The sequence below is a fragment of the Dipteris shenzhenensis genome, chromosome 4, assembly GCF_047967505.1.
Source record: "Dipteris shenzhenensis isolate YYH24624 ecotype China chromosome 4, Dip_SZ_1.0, whole genome shotgun sequence".
In the NCBI taxonomy this organism is placed as follows: domain Eukaryota; kingdom Viridiplantae; phylum Streptophyta; class Polypodiopsida; order Gleicheniales; family Dipteridaceae; genus Dipteris; species Dipteris shenzhenensis.
In genome coordinates, this window is record NC_141599.1 from 11,413,121 (window position 1) to 11,433,295 (window position 20,175).

Genomic DNA, 20,175 nt, shown 5'->3' on the forward strand with positions numbered 1-20,175 from the left:
ATGCTTAACACCACAAAATCCTAAAGGCCGGCTGACCTCACCGCGCGGTGTCTCCACTGTAGCTAACGTGATGCACGAAGTGATAGACGATATATAGATTGATCAACATCATTCCCAAAGAGCTCTAATCATTCAATTGTCTCACAATCTCAAATCTATAAACAAAAAATATCGAACTTACATCAACTGAGAGAGAATCTTACCTCAAAATCTTGGTTGAAGACACTACAAGCAACCAAACCTCTCCATTGTTACTTGGAGACACAAACAATGCTGACAATCATGTGCTTGTTATGCATTATATAGATTTATGACAAAAACACTTCTATGCTTTTCTCCCATCCTTTTGATAGAAAGCTTAAATATGCTTTGCACCTTGCTTTTCACATAGTTAGACTTGAAATCAATGCCCACGATTGTGACAAGTGGCTCAAGGAGAGCTCAAAAACCTCAAATTTCCCACTAGGCTACCTTCCATAATAAATTTCAAGAAGTCTTTCAAGAATTTATATTTGCAAGACACAATTTGGTTTACTAAGATCGATGATGACTCTATTGCAGTGATTGGCAAGTCTACTAGTCCCTCTCACTAATTAAAGAAATGGAGGTTTCAAGAAGAAATTAAAAATTTTCTCTACTTTAATGAAAGACAACTTGAATCTTATGTGTACTCTTGCAAAATTGGCCAAGGCATGCAAAGAATGGTTTATGTTTCAAGTGCATGCAGCATGGCCACTTAAGCAAGCACTATCCCATGAAGGCCAATAAAACTATCCAAATGATAGAAGTCATTGGTGGGTCAACGATTTCCTCTATTGAAAATTTTCATTTGGAATCTACTTAGTACTGTGAATGTAAAGTAGAAAGGGCCTAAAGAGTACTTTTGTTATAAATAGTATACTTTGGCTAGAATTTTAAATAAACTGCTGCCCTCATACACTAAATGCTACCTTAACAAAGTCTCTAAAAAGTATCTAGGCTACAATCATCAACCTCTCTCTCTCTCTCTCTCTCTCTCTCTCTCTCTTTGCAAAGCACCTCCAATTTCATCTGATGCTGAGTTCCATGTGCTCTATCATGCTCTATCTCTGCACAACACCAAGCATGGGGAATTCCGTGCATTGTCACTCTCTCTATGCATAGCATTTTCACGTTGGACAAAGGAATTTCCACATATTATCTGCGTAAGGATGAGTAGAGTGTGAGAGTCAGCCTACAAATCTCAAAATCCCACCCCATGATTAGCCATCTATTTGTGACAGTTGAGTCAAACACTACTCAAAGAACTACACCCACCAATATGTTCCAAGCCTGTAATGAGGACATGGAAGAGGACGGAACGAGCACTAGTACGCTCCATTGCCAGAACTCGAATTCTCTCAAAATTGGATGCATGTCCTAGCAGCCATAGATGCAATCGAGAAGACAAGAACCAAAATGGTGGCTTATGATCCCAAGGTGCCAAGAATGGTAGATCCCCTAAATATGATAAATGTCTTGAGGGTGCTAGCCAATCAAAGAGTGTGGAAGGTGAAGACGGATCTTCGCTGGCTAAGATATGTGGGTGCTATCATAGCACGCCATGAGTTCTCATCCAATTGGGGAGCTAGGTTAGACAGAATTAAGGCACCCCTTGTATCTCTTAATGTAGAGGAAGCCCTTCTAGCCCTAGCCAAGATTAAGCCTCCTGTGTAAGAGAAACCATAAAAATAAGGTCTTGAGTACCAAGGCTACTCAGGTTCCTTCCAAGGAAAAATAATATGCCACAAAAGCCGCGTAGAGGATGGGAAGGAGGAAGAAACTGATCTGCTACAAGTCCCTAAGCATTTCAAAGCTTACACAGTACATGACCACAAGATACTCCTAAAGTAAGCTAAGTGCTCATCCAAGCAAGGAGACCAATACGGGTATGACAGCCCTACTAAGGTCAAGGAGGTGGACATTGCTAATGAAAGTGAAGATCTTAAACTAGTCTACATAGTCAATGATCTGACCCCTAAGCAAGAACAGGCCTTGCTTGCTTTGTTGCATGAGTTTCAAGACTATTTTGCCTGGAAATGTACAAACATAAAGGGTGTGCCGCCCACATTTGTACAACATACCATCCCTATAATGGATGATATCAAACTAGTGTGGCACTGACCCTATTCGATGAATTCAAAGTATGCGATGATTGTCTGAGAAGAGATACAGAAGCAAATCGATGCAGGGTCCATTTATGAGATTGAACGTCCATTTATGAGATTGAGCATACAGACTGGGCGTCCCCCATTATCATAGTGCTAAAAAGTAATGGCAAGGCTAGAGTATGCATTGATCTCAAGAAAGTAAATGCCACGACTCACAAAGACCATTACCTATTGCTACCCTTCACAGAGCATATCCTAAAAAGGGTCGCAGGAAAAGAGGCTTATAGCTTCTTAGATGGGTTCTCACAGCACCACAGGATTAGCATAAAATTGTATTTGCCACGGAATGGGGAGTCTATGCCTCAAAGGTAATGCTCTTTGGACTTACTAACACTCTCATGACATTCCAAAGGCTGATGATCATAGCCTTCAAAGAATACTTGAGAGATTTTCGAGAGGTATTTCTAGATGACCTGTGCATTCATTCCAAGTGGGATGATCATCTCAAGTGTCTTAGACTCATATTCAAGAGATGTTGTCTCTATCAAATCTCCCTCAACCCCTTGAAGTGGGTGAAACACGGGGTTATACTTGGGCACATAGTGTCCAAGAATGGAATTCCCATGGATTATAATAGGATTAAACTTATCCTGGAATACCCCCACTCACTAATGCAAAGGGTGTACAACAATTCACCTTGCACACGGGCTATTACTGTAGGTTTATTTACAATTACGTTGAGATTGCATGCCCTCTATATAAATTGTTAATCGTATTTCATTGGATGGAAGAATGTCAACTATCCTATGAGACCCTTAAGTTAGTCTTCGCATCAACCCCAATTCTGTGAGCATCGAATTGGGACTTAATCTTCCATGTCCATATTGATGCTTCAAAGTTTGTGATTGGGTGGGTGTTGGCACAACCACGTGAATTCAACTTGGACTATTCAATATACTTAGCAAGTTGCCCGCGAAACAATGCCAAGATGAATTACACCACAACCAAATGTGAAGGACTTGCGATGATGTATGCAGTCAAAAGGTTTAGGCATTACTTGTTAACAAACAAGTTGTCTTCTTCATGGATCACCAAGCTCTCCTTATCTGGTCAATAAACCATGCATGACTGGACACATCACGTGGTAGAATGAGCTTCTCTTAGAATTTGATTTTACCATGGCTTTTAGGAAGGGACGTACACATTTCATGGTAGATCATATGCCCCAAATTCCCAATGAGATAGTGCAAAACAATGAGGCAATGGATGACTCCACCAATGAAGTCCCACTATAATGCACAACGGTGGTGGACCAAGAGCTTGTGGCCGCTTTACAAGTAGAAGATCACCTAAAAGCATGAGTGCTTATCCAATGAAAGCAAATCCAACTCAAGATCATATCCGCTCATCCAAACATCAAATGGAAACGTTCCATAAGGGCAAAAACTCTATGCAAAATTTGCCAAGACTTGTCCAAAGATGAAAAAATAATCTTCTGCTTGTCTACACATGGCGGGTTTATAGCACTCAAGACAAATGCTTTCATTGCATACATATGCCTCATGGGCAGTTCTCCCCTCATGGTTATTTGTTGGTTTATTGCCATTGCTACAAAGCCATCACTATTATCTCCAGGGCATGACATAACCAACATCCCACCCTTCAATCTGATGATCCCATTGCACCAACAAAAAGAAGTGTCGAAGGATGACAGGGCCTATCTCACATCTAACTTCCCATATCTACTAACCACTCCCTATGCCAATCTCATATCCTCACTTACCCTTGCTGCTACCACCTTGTTAACCTTCCCTGAGCTCCAACCTAACATCTACTCCCTGCATTATCTCTTTGCTCATGCCTCTCACCACTTTCAACAAACCCAACAGTCACAAACTTACCAACCCCTCACACCTAACTTCTTCCCTTCCCTTGCTAATCCTACCCTTGAGGATTACCAAGCTGCTCAAACCCTTTGCCCAATTCTTCCCTCCCTCCCCTCTGATTCCCCTCCCACAACTAACACTCTTCCATATTTCTCCCCCATGTCCCCGTATTCTCCCCTTGCCCCCCCCATCACCTCCAACACTACTTGTGCTGCCATCAGCAGAAAATGTCACAATATTTGATTTTGAATATCAAGATCCAAAATAATGCAATTTGCACAATTGGCTTAGAATTCTCAACAAGGAGTTTAAAGACCCACGACCAATGAAGACATCATAGAAGATGCATGAGGTGGATTGCTTCTTGATTATGAGTTGATGTCATTGATTTATTAGAGGCCATGAAGCTAACAAAGTCAATTGTGAAGAAGCCACATCTAGGAGGGGGGGCGGGGGGGGGGGGGAGGCAGTGGTGGTGGTGGTGGAGGAGGAGGTACTGAAAACTTGACAGCAATCCAAAGGGAGAAGGAGATGATCACCTTCAACTCTCTCCGAATTCTTTCTCGATGTAACAATATTGTTGAGGGGGGCGAATGGACAGTGGGTGGATGGCTAGGTTATCACCGCGAGAAGGGCTCAAAGTAACTCGATGATGAGGATGAGAGTAGGATGGTGGTTGATGGAGAGGGAGGAGGGTCTTGCGTAGGGGTTGAAATGGGGAAGAGCATGAAGGCTAGATGTGGAAGAACAAGAATGAGGGGGTGGAGTGGAATGGGTTTAGGGTTAGGGTTAAACCCTAAACTCTTCTCAAGCCATGAGCTCTACACATTGGTGTCCATTAGATAGCTTGATTTGTTCTTCAAGTGGCTTCCTTTTAAGAAATAAAGAAAATTTGTTAAGGTAGTAACCCAAGGTTGATGCTTGGAGTTGATATTTTTGGCTAGAGTTGGAAAACATTTTTACTCTCCTTGCCTTTGAGTGCTATGTTCGTGAAATTTCATGGTAGTTTGTTTTTTACACATACTTGCATATGTTTACTCATTACTTGAGACGCAGTCTCCCCGGCAACGATGCCAAATGTTGGCTCTTTCCCACGACTTGTCTAAGGTTCAAAAGCAGTTTAAGTGTTAGGAGGAGGATCCAAGGTTCAGGGTAGAGTACATGGTAGAGAACCTGTCTCCCTCATAGATCATGGAGGTCAAGGGTTTAGGGGGGTCATAGGAGTGGGAGAGGAAGAAGGTGTAAAAGGAACACGATGTTTTGTGATTATTGCAGGATTTGGTAGACTATGCTGTGGTGGCAAAGTGATGTGGTTGCATCTTGTCCATGAACTAATGACAAATGAAGTGTGGATGTATTTAATTGCATTTCTAGTACATTGTCCACCTAGTTCTTTGTCTTCATTAATCTGCTTATATTAGATAGAAATCTCATATTAAAAAAATTTGGGCTCTATGTGTATATGTTCATTGCTATGGGTGCTGGTTTTCTTGTACACTAATGCGTTATTGTTGGTGCCAATGACAATCTATTGTTGTGTTGCATTCATAGTTGTTCATGCCTTCTCCAATAAAGGAGATGGCACGGAAGTTAATACAAAAGTAAGCTAGTTTCTTTAATTCACTTGGGAGGCCCCAAGTGAATTAAAGACAAAACTCCTTGGTGGCATAAATTAAATTTCAAAGAAGTTTGAAAGAAGTATGCACAAATACTACATGAGTTTGGTAACATTATTTGATATAAATTTGACACATTCGCAACATTTTCAACTCTTGAACAAAAATTATCTAAAACTGAGGTCACTATCATATCCAATTTTAATTTGATCCAAGCCTTATAATGAAGTCTTCCAAATGAAGAGAAACGAATCTATTAGTAAGATTGCATAGAATGTTTGAAAAATAACATTGGCAAGATTGCATGTTATGTTTATATTTAGTGTCTTGTTTTCTATATTATCACACAAGGACGTAATGGATTTTAACCCTGACATTTGATGATTTTACTTGTAGGTTAAATGGATAATGGTTATTTTGAGAAAATTGACATGTCAACATTTGAGATCGTAAGTGATGATGATAGTGAAGACAAAAGATGTGGGCTTGAGTGGCCAATATTCTTTGAGATTAATGCCTTTAATGGAGGGAGAAACATATTTGGATAATGATATATTGGAACATATCGTTAGCTTGGAGTTCTCAACAAGGAGTTTAAAGACCCACGGCAAATGAAGACGTCATAGAAGATGCATGAGATGGCTTGCTTGTTGATTATGAGTTAATGTCATTGCTTATTAGAGGCCATGAAGCTAACAAAGTCAATTGTGAAGAAGCCACATCTAGGAAGGGGGGTGTGGAAGGGGGGTTGGTGGAGGGGGGCGAAAGGGGGGGATGGAGGGGGGTGGTGGAGGGGGGGGGCCCGGTGGTGGAGGGGGGGGGGTGGGAGGGGTGGGGGGGCGGAAGGGGGTGGTGGGGGTGGTGGAGGAGGCGGTGGTGGAAACTTGACAGACAAAAATCTTGACGAAAATTCAAAGGGAGGAGGAGATGATCACCTTCAATGCTCTCCAAATTCTTTCTTGATGTAACAAGATTGTTGAGGGCAAATGGATGGTGGGTGGATGGCTAGGTATCGCTGCGAATGGAGGGTGCTGGTGGAGGGGGTGGTGGAAACTTGACGAACGGAAATCTTGACAAAAATTCAAAGGGAGGAGGAGATGATCACCTTCAACGCTCTCCGCATTCTTTCTCAATGTAACAAGATTGTTGAGGGCGAATGGACGGTGGGTGGATGGCTAGGTTATCACTGGGAGAAGGGCTTGAAGCAACTAGGCGATGAGGATGAGAGTAGGATGGTGGTCGATGGAGAGGGAGGAGGGTTTTGCGTAGGGCTCGAAATGGGAAAGAGAATGGAGGATAGATGTGGAAGAACAAGAATGAGGGGGTGGAGTGAGTGTTTATGGGAATGAGTTTAGAGTTAGGGTTAATCCCTAAACTCTTCTTGGGCCATAACTTTTCATGGTTAGCTCAGATCACTCTTGTGTAAAAAGGTCAAATATTCAAAAGAGTAATCTCTCCACATTGGTGTCCATGAGATAGCCTGATTTGTTCTTCAGGTGGCTCTTTTTAAGAAATAAAGAAAATTTGTTAAGGTAGTAACCCAAGGTTGATGCTTAAGGTTGATATTTTTGGCTGGAGTTAGAAAACATTTTTACTCTCCTTGCCCTTGAGTGCTATGTTCATGAAAGTTCATGGTAGTTTGTCTTTTACACATATTTGTGTATGTTTACTCCTTACTTGAGACACTAGTCTATCCAGCAACGGTGCCAAATGTTAGCTCTTTCCCACGGCTTCCGCAGGAAGAGTAGGGTATTGTTAGTATGCATGATTTCGAGGCTTTTGGTCACCTACAAATATATCGATGCGGCATTTGTAGTATGTCGCTTAGGACCTTGGGTCATATTCGGGTGAGAGACGTAGGCTTTAGTGTGGTAAGCAAATATCGTGCATGTTTGTATGACAGGAACGTGTATCATCATGATTGGGCAATGAAGGCTTTTGCCTCTATTGGTTCAAGAAGAGTTTAAGGGTTATAGGGAGGTTCATGGTCCAGAAAGAGGTTCCAAGGTTTTAAAGAGGTTGCAAGGTTAAGAAGAGCATCCAAGGTTCAGAAGCAGTTTAAGTGTTAGAAGGAGGATCCAAGGTTGAGGATAAAGTACATGGAGGAGAACTCATCTCCCTCGTAGATCATGGAGGTCAAGGGTTGAGGGACTAAGGGCATAGGAGTGGAAGAGGAATAAGGTGTAAGAGCATGGCGGGGAGGAGAGAGAGGAGAAGGGAGGTGGAGGGAGGAGGAGAGGGAGGAGAAGGGAGGAGGAGGGAAGAGGAGGAGGAAGGGAGGAGGAGTTGGGAGGAAGAGGGAGGAGGAGAAGGGAGGAGGAGGGAGGACGAGAGGACGAGTTGGGAGGAGGAGAGGAGTTGGGAGGAGGAGGGAGAAGGAAGGGTTTTAGAAGGGAGGAGGAGGGAGGAGGAGAGAAGGGGTTGGGAGGAGGAGGGAAGAGGAGGAGTTGGGAGGAAGAGGGAGGAGGAGAAGGGAGGAGGAGGGAGGATGAGAGGAGGAGTTGGGAGGAGGAGAGGAGTTGGGAGGCGGAGGGAGAAGGAAGGGTGTTAGAATTCTTCAAGCCGAGTGTGCAAGATTCACACCTAGCAGACGTGGTTCATTGTGTTTGTCTAACAACAAATTATGAATGTAGATTGAAATAGGATTGTTGTACTTGTTAGGAGCATTGCAGCCTATTGCATGACTCCAAACACAAGAGAATGGTGCTCAAAAATTATGCCTAGCTTGCTACCATAGCAAAAAAACATGAGGATATTCATCTATGGTATGTATTCTTATTATTTTTTATTGAATTTAGTAAGATGCTTTGGAGTTTATGGTTTCTCAACAGGGGGTTTAAAGACCCACAGCCAACAAAGACATCATAGAAGATGCATGAGATGGCTTACTTGTTGACTATGAGTTAATGTCATTGATTTATTAGAGGCCATGAAGCTAACAAAGTCAGTTGTGAAGAAGCCACATCTAGGAGATCTGGTTGCAAATTTATAGAGTGCTGATTCAAACAATCAAAGTATTTGTACAAAACCTTGGTGGAGGGGATAATGTTTAACTAGTAACAACTTTCAAATCTAATATTGCCACATGCTCAAATTCGATCTGTGGAGGTAGAGGACCGGCTTTTCAGCTATCCAGATCAGTACGACAGGGATGCCCGCTTGCACCTTACCTTTTCCTTTTCGTAGCGGAGGCTATGGGATACTTTATGCAGGCTACCAGTCATTGCACTTTGGGCCTTCATCTGCCTATCTGGTAGGAGGAGGAGCTTCAAGACACTGAGTTTGCTGATGACACGGCACTGACAGTCAGAGGAGATGCATATAGTCTTGCTACTGCTGTGGATTCAATTGACAAGCTCTACCTAGCCTCAGGGGGACTTGTCAATTGGAAAATCAAAAGGCATCTGGAGCTCAACAGGATACCCCAGCATGGGGAGGAGACAGAGGCTTTGTATGGATTCCCAGAGGCACCTCCACAAGATATCTAGGCTTCCAGGTTGGCATGGAGGTGTCCCCGACGCAACAGTTTGCCCTAGTTCTTGAGAGTATCCGGAGAAAGCTAGCCTACTGGAGTACGGCTAGACTTTCTTTGGCCGGAAGAGCGCTGGTACTAGCGACTATGTGGTACGTTGCGTCATGCTGGTGCTTTCATGCTGACTCGATCCGTCAAGTGAGGAGATTGCTTTGAAACTTTTTGTGGAGTGGTGATGATGGTTCTGAGGACACTAGGGCCAGAGTTTCATGGGATACTATCACTTTACCCTCCTCGCAGGGAGGACTTGGGGTTCTTGATCCGGAGATGCAGAGCAGAGCCCTTTTAGTCAAACTTCTTGTTAGAGGTTTGACTCCAAGAGATCAACCGTGATAGTAGTTCCTACTGCATGGGATTCACAAGTGCACCCCCAGATATTTTCACAAGGAGATATTTTAGTAGATGTGATGGTGAGGACTATGGACATGAGCTTATTATTAGAATCAAATTGATGATGCTTTATTAGAATCAATCATTCATCTTGAGCATGAGTTTTATGGTGTGAATGTCCTAATAACTAAGGTGGAAAACTAATTGTCCCCCACAACATTTGACCCAATGGCTATTGTGACTAGAGTGGAATAGTTGATGAAATGACATCATGAATTGTATGATACCTAAGAGTTGAGAAAACTTACTCAAAATTGACCTAACATTGTAGGAACTACACAAGAAAAACATATCTATAGAGGCATGAGCTCCCTTATTTCTTAAAGTTCTTCCTTAGTCCTTCCTACCTTTTCACCCCCCCTCTAATTCACATTCCTCCAAGTAAATCATAGTCACAAGTTAATGTTGTATACGCACTTGGCAAATAGCATAAGAGATTATAAGCACTCATATGCACAATAAAACATGAGGATAGCATTGTGACCGATGAACCCATCACACTAGATCAAGAATGTGAGGTATATGTTTCAACTTTTCTAAAGTTAAAAAGAAAGGACAAATATGTTGCATTTTATCATACTATGCCTAAGGTTATACCTACCACGAAGATCCAAAATGAAAAAGACAAATGGGATGTGTAAGGAGGAAAAGAGAGCGTGGGGAGAGAGAGAGAGAGTAACTTAACAAAATGAAAAAAGTAGACAACAAATTATCCAACATGTAGAACGCGTTGCAGATCATCGAGGAGCTAAAAAGGGAGAATGCAGAAACTAGAAAGGTGATGCAGGAACCGCAAGAGAGCTTCAAGGCCAGGAAGGATGGGGTAGAGAGCAATCGAGCTGGAGAAGACAACGAGGTAGCTCCCCAGGATAGGAAGGACGCAAAGAGCAACCACAGTGGAGAAAGTTCCACCCACCACGATGGAGCAAGTTCCACCCACCGCAATGGAGCAATTTGCAACAGCCACGGTGAGGATTGTTTTTTCGAAACACTATTGGAAGTCCAAAGAGAAAGCTATAAGACCCTACAAGAAGATCAGGATAGATATTTGCACGAGCTTGCCGTGGCTTTCGACAGTTATAAAAAGTAGTCTATCGTCCTGAGAGATTTCCAAACTAGAGTAGAAGTCTTGGAAACGGCCCATGAAGATGTGTTTCAACAATTTACGCAGCTTCAACCTAAGTAGAAAAATTTAAATTCGTGATTCAAAAAATGTGAAAAAATCGCTCGAATGATTTAAATGAAGGAAAAAATCGAATATAAAAGCAATGACACGTCACATTTTTTAACATAAATTGACCTATCATTCCTACATATTCGTACGAATAGATTTTATTCATACAAATACTTATTCGTATGAATAAATTATTCGTACGAATAAACTTATATTAGGATAAATAAATGACTGTGTTTCTATATATAAGCTCACTGTTTGCCAATGTCTCTTATATCACACTTGGTTCCCCAACCGAGTATAAGAGATCAAACAAGAAAAAGAAGAAGAAAGATCCTCAAAGTTATGAAAGCAATCTAGAAGGTTAAAAATAAGATAGATTTTTTGTTAAGGAGCTTTAGGATCCCATTTTAAGTTTCTAAGATCTCTTGTAAGGTTTTTGGTTTTGGTCTTTGTTTCTTTGTTTGTGGGAGTTCTAAGTTCTCTTTATTGAGTTCCTTCGATCTCTTATGAGAAAAATGTCTTAGATATTTTTGTGTCTAAAATTTGTTTGTGAGAGTTCTAAGATCTCTTTGTTGAGTTTCTTAGATCTCTTATGAGATAAATTTATTTGTGGGAGTTTAAAGATCTCCTTGTTGAGTTCCTTAGATCTCCTGTGAGAAATGTGCTTGTTTTTGTGTCTATGAAATTTGTTTGTGAGAGTTATAGAATCTCCTTGTTGAGTTTCTTAGATCTCATATGAAAAGATTTTTGTACGTGGGAGTTATAGAATCTCCTTGTTGAGCTCCTTAGATCTCGTGTGATTGATAAAAGTTTTGTACATGGAAGTTCTAGGATCTCCTTGTTGAGTTCCTTAAATCTCTTGTGAGAAATGCGCATAAGGTCTGCCCAAGATCAAAAAAGTAATCCACCAGAAATGGTATGGAGGAAGATTGGAGAGAGAGAGAGAGAGAAGGGAGGGTGTGAGAGAAAAGGTGATCTTGTGTGAGATAAAGAAGCGGGGAGAGAGAGAGAGAGAGAGAGAGAGAGAGAGAGTCAACCACTTTAAAGTCTACATTGAAGTCCAATGAAGAAGAGCCAAAAGGAAAAATGCAAGTCCCAAAAATTCAAGAAATGCCTAATTTTTGCTTTCCCAAAGTTGCATGTTGCTACCCAAAGGGCAAGTCAAAAAAGAGAGGCATTACTTTCCATATTTCCTTAGAGGCTCATGACACCAAAAAACGAAGACTAATTTTTTTAAAAAAACATGATATATTTGATAGGTCGTTGGTTGTTGTGGCAAGTCAAAAATATATTTACAACAAGGCAAGCCTGCGCAGTGCTTAGCCTTACCTCAAAATGTGTACAACAATACATAGCACCACAAAGCCTTGGCTAGTACCTTACCTCTCTCCGGAGCCGTGGTATTGGTCCTCCTCGAGCATCATTCCCTTAAGGCTCTTAGTCAACCAGATGGCTGTCTCTCGAGGAGACACCTTACCTCGTCCAAAGGGCTTCAAGACAATGGCAAGCTCCTCGAATCTCTCCTGCTGAAGCAGCTGGGCACTGAGTTCGAGCAAACCTTCAAGAGCTTCTGCTCTCTGACGATATGATTTGACATCTATTCCCTTGGCTCCTCGATGGAAATCTACTTGACCATTGCTACCTAAGCTCTGGCGATGCTCTTCCTGGTCTGCTGAACAATGCTGCTGCTGATGGGTAGTCATAGGAGAATGTGGCTGATGGGCTGTTACAGTGTTGGTAATGCTGGGAGGGGCTGCTAAGGAGAGGTCCATCTCTGACCTCGGCAGATCAAGCAGATTATTGAAACCCATCCCTGCACTAGCATCAGGATTGTTCTGAGGACTAACTTCTGTTCCAATTCTGAACGTGCTGTGCCTTATCACATGTATCACGTCATTATAAGCTGGTAGCACAGGGGCTGATATCTTCTCGTGGATTTGAATCGTCCCTTTCTCTTGCGTTTTGTCGTAGTCGTGATCACAACCCCGATAAGGTCTGGAGGGAGTCCCTCGATCTGATTCATGGAAATTAGACCCAAATGACTGTACATCGCTGCACCTTCCGTTGGTGTTCCTGGAAGAGCCCGGCGTTTCCATGGCTCCTTGGAACTTGGATATAGCTCCCTCCAAGTTCCGCTTTCTTTCACTGTTACGGTGATCCTTTCTAAAAGGGAATGCATCATGGGTGCTGAGAGAAAACTGTGGTATTAAGTCTAGCCTTGGAGCGTTAACAGAAACATCAGGGGACTGGTTGGCCTCCAACCCCACTGCTCTTTTTTGAAAGCCATTTGGCAACCTACTTTGCCGTGGAGATGAGGCATTCACCACAGCTTCCGACATCACACGATGCATATCGGGGGTTGCTACCATTCGGTTTGTAGCTGCTGCTATCCGATTTTGCAGAGATATTCTTGCAGCTTCTGGCATAGATGGAGAATTTTCTTGCATAGGAATGCGCACTACTTTTGAAGTCGAATTCCTAGGGCTACCCGCAGCTAGCAGATTTCGAGTACTTATCGGGGAGGTACTTCTGCGTGTGGCACTGCCCATTTTTCCCGGGAATGGTAAGGAGGCTCTACGTGCCCCTAACACACCCGTTTTTTGTCTGGTGAGATAAGCCCTGTCGTCTGGTCCATCTGTCCGAAGTTTCACTCTGGGGGATGCCTCGCCTCCCGGGAGCTGCTGTACGTATCAATGATTAACAAGCGTGCACGGTACAGACAGCTTCAAATTGACGAAAAGCTCGGGAGAGAATGTCTTGAAGATTACACGCAAGCTAAACTACCTTGCAGAAAAAGACTTACCAATTGCCTAGAGGGTAACCCTTGCTGTAGTTTCTTCGCAGAATCTGATTTCAGCCGCGGAGTGCCAGCTGCTTTGCTCGGGGTTCGGGGACTAGCTGCAATTGGTGTCCCTTTGCTGACGCGTCCAGATGCAGCTGGAGAGGTTTTAGGCTGCAGTTTTCCGTACACACACGCGTCTTTGTCATTGAAATGACTCTCAGATTTTTCTCCTCCAAGACCCTGAGTGTAGCGCTTCTCCAGTTCATCTGCCCATGCCGTGTTGTTGAGGTCACCAGTTGCAGTTGTTGAGTACATGTAACCCTGACTTGATGACCTGGAAATGTCTTTTTTGTCGTGAAAAAGTGGCCAGTCACAAAGTTCAATACCGTTGACATCAACTAGCAGATTTTGAGAGTCGAGCATTGGGACCCTGTACTCATATGCCCTTCTGACCGGGCTGCTTTTCCTAGTCATAGTACTCATGTGACTGCTATAAAAGCTTTCATCAGCAGTATCCTCATCGAGATGGTAATTGCGCAGTTGTCTGTCAGGAGATTTATGAGAAAAGCCAGATTTCATTCGACATTGGTTGACATAAGGTTGCAAGTGAGGATGCTTGAGTAGTTCAGAAGCCTGCCAGAGAGTAGATTCACAGTTAATTCCAAGGCTGATGTTCATATGTCAGGAATATGGGTCAGTGGGATGTTTTTGTGTCTGGAAAGTTAATTAGGGTGAAAATTGCAGGATATGCAATGCCCATATCATAGATAGCTGCCAAATCCGATGGGTGTAGAGTAAGAAATATTGATCTCCTATCATAAAGATGTCTATCAATATAACAATATGGTCTAAAGTAGACACATAATGGCATCATGCAAATTGGTACCAGATGATATTACTGCAAGATCATTACATGCACGCCAAAAGGTCCCAACAGTAGGGACAGGCAGCCTAGTCCCACGTTTTTGCCTTATTAGTGAGAAGCTTGCAGAATTCAGGACATATGCATGATTTCGAGAAACAACAAGTTTCCATAATTCCCGATGTTCAGGCAATTGATTTCACCAAATTAATCTGTGCAACATTTATGTTTCATTTTTCCCTGTATTTGATTTCATCCTCAGGATACTCAGTTCGGTAGACATTCATGGTCTTGCAACTTACACTTGGTCGATGCTCTGGATTTTTCCTCAGCATGTTTTTGATTATTCCCTTACTGTAAGACAGGTCCACCAAAAAGTTGCCTTAATATCACTCAATAAGGACTTCCAATCAAAACATTTCACATGAAAAGCAGGAAGATGTCTTGGCGCACACAAAAGCTTCCATTTATAAACACCTGTGGAATGAGAAGCATTACAGCCTTGATAAGACACCCCAAGGAACACAGGTACGATCTACTTACAGGGGTGCAGAGTACATTGCAGGTAAAGGTCCAATTGTAGACTTGTTTATTTTGCTTATCAGCCCCTGCATATCCTGCAAGCCAGAGGAGTTTCTTTCATTGACCAATAAGCCACACAGTTTTTTGTTTTATTTACACCAGACTCAAGAATTTGCTTGTGCCACATTGCTCTATGGCAACAAAGCTTGACCAAGTGCCTGGGATCCTGTCCCTATTTCTCTCACGTCAAAGCAATTTGTAATGAGCTGATTTAGTGCTGGATACATCATGGTGTATCATCGGGAGTCGAAACAGAGAGTGGTCTGATTTATCCTATGAGAACCTGAAGCTTTTAATAAGCCCTTGGCTATTACGCACAAAAAATATAAGTAGTCTATTGAATGAGTGACTGTGAACACCTCAATTTGGCCTGCATGTTACAATTTAATGGCAAATAGAGTACCTACTCTATATTAATATTTCTCTCCAAGTGGAGCAAAATGAGATCTCTTTTCCCTAGAATAGAGTTGTCTATATTGGGCATTCACTTGTGCTTTATTTGCGTATAGCAGCTTCACTTGTATTCTTGCCTGCATGACTAAGCTTGCATGTGCTTTAACATTTTGAAAGCAGACACTTGAAGTCACAATCATAGGGGGCTCATTATGGTAAAATAGATGAGAGTCTCCAGGGATTGAGGGACTCACAAATGCTTTGAAGGCAGGCCTATGTGCAGTCATTTCATACATGCAGCATCCTGTGTAGATTCCAAACGCAAAGTCAGCGCAAGTTTTACCATCTGCAATGAATCTTCTTAGTTTACTTTCTCACACCAAACCTACCTAATGACCAGATATCTGATTTGAATCCGTAGGGAATATCTGCAAGAAGCTCAGGGCACATGTAGTTTGGAGTTCCTACCACCTACAGAAAAATCTCAAGTCATTGAGTAATGCATTGGTAACATGAACATGGCTGCCAGGCATTTGAAAATATCAGATATTAAAATGTTACAAAACAAAACATAACCCAGTTACAAATTACTAACGTAATTCAACCGTCACCACTAAATTTAGACTCGGCCATGGTAGCAGAATGAGAACTACAGTATTGCTGGGCAATGTGGAGAACAAAGGGAATGAGAGTAACAAAGTGTCTTCAAAGGACAAGAGAGAGAGAGAGAGAGAGAGAGAGAGAGAGAGAGAGAGACTTACAGAAGAGGTGAGATCATCAGCTTTCAACATTTTTGCCAAACCGAAATCTCCTGTGATCAAACAATGTAAGTCAAAGAATTTTCCTCAAAGACAACAATAGCTGCATTGATTTGATTTCTTGACTCTGTCCTATAAGTTGTTATATTGGAAGAACTTAATAGTTCCACTTTTGTACATACAAGTGCAGATTGAAGTGAGTCTTCTCACCTAGCCTGATTTCCTGTTCCTTCGTCAAAAATATATTTGAGCACTGGTATGTAAGAAGTAAACATAATTAGCTTAGAAGAATCGAACATCCAGCTGTCAGGACATTTTTATTTAAAGCGGTACTTGAAGGTTAATAATAAAATTGCAGTAACATTACAACCCTCGAGATTTGCAGGATGATCATGCAGATGATACAGGATGGGAATTGCTGAAATATGAAACAGGAAAGATAATGCAAATACAATGATCCAGTGAAAAGGCAATACAAAGAATTGCAGAATGACTGGGCGGATACCATATGATGGTAAGTGCTTGCAAGACACGGCAGGATCTTGAGGACACTACCTTGACATCACGGTGGAGTATGTGATTTGTATGAAGGTGATCTATAGCCAGCAAGAGCTGCGCCAGCCATTTGCACAACCTCTGGGAGAAGAAAAAAAGAATAAGTTGGAACCCAATTGAGCTGGCAACAGCATAATTTCTGAAGAAGAGAGCAAGGAATTCAGCGCAATAAGAAGTGGAGCAACAAATGCATCTGGTGTTCTCATTAACACCTGAAGTGCACATCAGAATTAACTCTGAAGAAAGCATGCATGATTTTATGCGCTTGTAAATAGTCACTATGCTAGCAAACTCGGAAAACTAAATTGTAAATGCATGAAGCACCAACCTCCTCAGAGAAGTAAACTCCATTAGACTTTCTAATCAAATCAGCCCTGCAACCCAAGCACCAACAAAAAAAGACGACCAAGGTGACTCTTTCACGCCTGTCTTTCCTACAAAAAGAAGCTTAGCAGACATCTAGAATAATCTGTGATGTCCCAAAGCTCAACCTCCTTTCCATCCAAAATATCAACACTTACATGTCCCCACCTTCGCAATACGATAATACAATGCATACATAACATCCCTGAAAGAGACAATACAACTGGTCAACAAGAATATCGGTCAAGAAAGAGGTGCCCATGCGAAAGCCAACTTAACAAGAAAGGATATATCTAAAAGGTATTACTTCAGCAATTCAGTTGCGACAAAGTAGCTACATTTGAGAGCAATTAAACGAAGGTATCACTGCAAGGCTGTATTCTATCGAGCTCCCCATGGTTTTCATATAAGCAGCTGCCTCGGTGGCTGCATCTCTAGGCTGGAGCCCTTCAACCAGGAAGCTCTAGCCAGGAGCGCAGCGCTCTTTGCTCGAGTTACCACAGTTCTTTCACGTGGACACTCCTTCATGAAGCACAACTAGCAGCAACTTGCTCAGCGCAGAGCGACTGGTGGGAAGACGGGAAGTCACGAGAGGAAGAGGGGTTTTCGCTACGCAAAACTATCAAAAGATTGGAAGTCTAAAGAGAAGCAAGAGGAGAAAAGCGCACCTTTTCCACCCACGATTCTTTGTATTCTACAATGTAAGGATGGTGCACCTTCGAGACAAGGGCCATCTGCGTCAAACAAGGAAAAGTCTAGCTGAGAGAAAGTTGCTATTTAGCAGTTGTTTCTCTTTCGGGTGGATGAAATAGCACATCGAATGCTTCTCAATAATATGCAATGCAGAACCAGTAGATAAGAATTTAGATCAGTCTGCAAATACAAGAATGCAATCCGTTGAAATAGCGACTTCGTCAAGACAACAGTTACACAGTACCTCCTGGTGCGCTGATCTGCGGCATCTATCCGTCTGGCGTGCAAGGCGTATTTTCTTCAGCACATACCTGTACATACGGCCTGGCGAGTTAGACAATATAGAAAGACAAATGGACGCAGCGAAATGCATCCCGGGCGGATAACGTCACACACTAAATCTCTCCCCTTACTTTTTCTTTTCAAGCCTGTGATAAACCAGTATTGCGGAGCCAAATGCGCCCCTTCCGATCTGTTCCATGATTTCGTATTGGTCCATTCTGGAATCTGTGGGCTCTTTCATCTCGTTAATCGTAATGCATTCTCAATTTTTCAGTCACCACCGGGAATGGAATAATCGGCCGATTGTGCGAGCTTGACTGGTTCTTGAGCGCAACTTTTCCATCAGGCACAAAATCTTTGAAGAATCGAACATCCCTGGACTTCGCTCGGGCGGATTGCAGATAACCGTTAGAAGCGGGCCAGTTGTACTCTACTCGGCCGGTTCAGATCCTGTTATGCAGTAGTTAAAGTGATAGTTGTGTTGCTGCTGTGCTTGAAAAATCGGAAAATGATGCGCTGATCCAAGAAGCAAAAGATGCAAATTTTCCAACAGCATCGAACAGGCCTTTGAGGAGTGATTGTCGGGAGCTTGATGACTAAGTCACCGTTTGGTCCAATGCAAGAAGACCTCCGCACTGTCGCTTCGTACCAAGAGAAGGGGGAAGCTCAACTATGCAATGTAGGGTGGAGAGGACGGGATCTACCAGCAATGGACCATGCAAAAAGCTGAAGAATATTATCGTCGCACCACATGCTGAAACAAGAGAAGCCAAAAGTCCAAAAGGCATAGTGGTCAGAGAGCGTGTGGGCAGGGGCGATCGCACAAGGGAGGACGGAAAGGTTTCAGGACAGAAGCGAGAATGGTGAGGTGCAGTCTGTGAGCTGGACGAGGGAGAAGCAGTCCCTGTGGACCTGGGGAAGCAGGTCGGCTATGGCGAGGTGTAAGGAGTGGGACCTGTGAAAGAAGGCGGAGGTAAAAGTGGGAGAGATGAACGGAAGAGGCAAACGTTGAAGTTGAAAGAAGATACGAAGACGAAGATGATGAAGATGATGCATTTGAAAACGAACCTTTTCTGCTGATTGATTGTTGTTGCCGTTGCTGCTGCTAGCAACGTAGCCTCTCGGCTATGGTGAGCTAAGCTTGGAAGTTTGTGCTTTTTTCGTGCACACAGCATGCATCACCAGAATCTCTGCGAACAAATTCTTTTGCTTCTTGCCCTGACACACAATTTTTTACATCACAAACATCATCAATGCCAGATAGAAGACTCCGCAAATGAATCGACAAGACATGCCGTCGAGTTTGAACTTTCGGAGCCGGAGGCAGGGTAGCGAGTGTGGAGATTTTCCCGATTTTCGTTAGGAAGTCGGTGTGATCTGCTGTTGCGGAATTCTTGTAACGATAGATCACACCAACTTCCTCAGGAAATTTCCACCTTCCCTGCCATGCCTCGGCGCGGTTCCGACGCCCGATTTCCGGCAAAATGCAAAACCAAATAATGCAGCTTGAGAGCATCACCTCACTTTTAATGCTCTGTTGCTTTCGATCATGACCCGAGCACAGGAACAGCAATCACCGCACCAGGGCCCAACCTCATGGCTTGCGTCGTTTCCGGCAACATCTTCAGGCGCCGGTACATGCAAGTAAAGAAGGAAAGCTCCAAAATCCGGAGCTCTGATGATGAAACACAGCGAGACAGAGAGAGAGGATGCGAACGTGACGATCATGAGAGAATCCCTCCTCGAGAATTCAATGCGTCGACTGACTCCCGTGAGCCTTTTTCCAGCTACTTTGGCCTCCGCTAGGGGAAGGAGTTAAATCTGAGGAAGGATGTGCGAAGGAAGAGGGAAGGGGAGATTGTGGGAGGGAAGATGGAAGCAGGAGGAGGAGTGGATCGCCATAGCCAAACCCAAAGCCAAAGCCATCGCCATAGCCATGAAGAAGAAGAATCAAAGAAGAAGACGAAAACGACGACCAAAAGAAGCGGTAGAGATCAAGTTTTTGAACATCAACATTTAAGTCCATTTTCACCCATTCTCCCCTTATATGTAACCTTTGCTTTACATTTGACCTTTAGAGGTGCCCTCTCGACTCATTTGGACTAATTTTGCCTTCACAAAAGTTGCTCCCTTTCATTCCCGCATGATGCACTGCCTCAAAGATTTGTGGAGCAT

General features: G+C 42.9%; 1 protein-coding gene across 5 annotated transcripts; it reads right to left on the reverse strand.

Annotated features, from left to right (window-relative positions):
- Positions 1–12,002: 12,002 nt before the first annotated feature.
- LOC147902456 (serine/threonine-protein kinase Nek3-like) lies at positions 12,003–19,964 on the reverse strand. 5 transcript variants are annotated; one of them, XM_087373495.1, is made up of 16 exons: positions 19,525–19,964; positions 19,069–19,218; positions 18,132–18,450; positions 17,963–18,029; positions 17,694–17,759; positions 17,184–17,230; positions 16,991–17,036; positions 16,663–16,743; positions 16,318–16,360; positions 16,111–16,160; positions 15,739–15,820; positions 15,604–15,653; positions 14,918–14,991; positions 14,677–14,728; positions 13,534–14,145; positions 12,003–13,411 (listed from the first exon to the last, which is right to left on the reverse strand). In XM_087373495.1, the coding sequence occupies exons 3-16, from the start codon at positions 18,239–18,241 to the stop codon at positions 12,110–12,112; spliced, it is 2,682 nt and encodes an 893-aa protein (XP_087229621.1). In that variant the 5' UTR covers positions 18,242–18,450; positions 19,069–19,218; positions 19,525–19,964; the 3' UTR covers positions 12,003–12,109. The 5 variants fall into 5 exon arrangements, with proteins under 5 accessions (XP_087229621.1, XP_087229623.1, XP_087229620.1 ...); XM_087373497.1 differs by having other exon boundaries at positions 12,003–13,408; positions 19,520–19,964; XM_087373494.1 differs by having other exon boundaries at positions 19,520–19,964.
- Between the last annotated feature and the right edge of the window lie 211 nt (positions 19,965–20,175).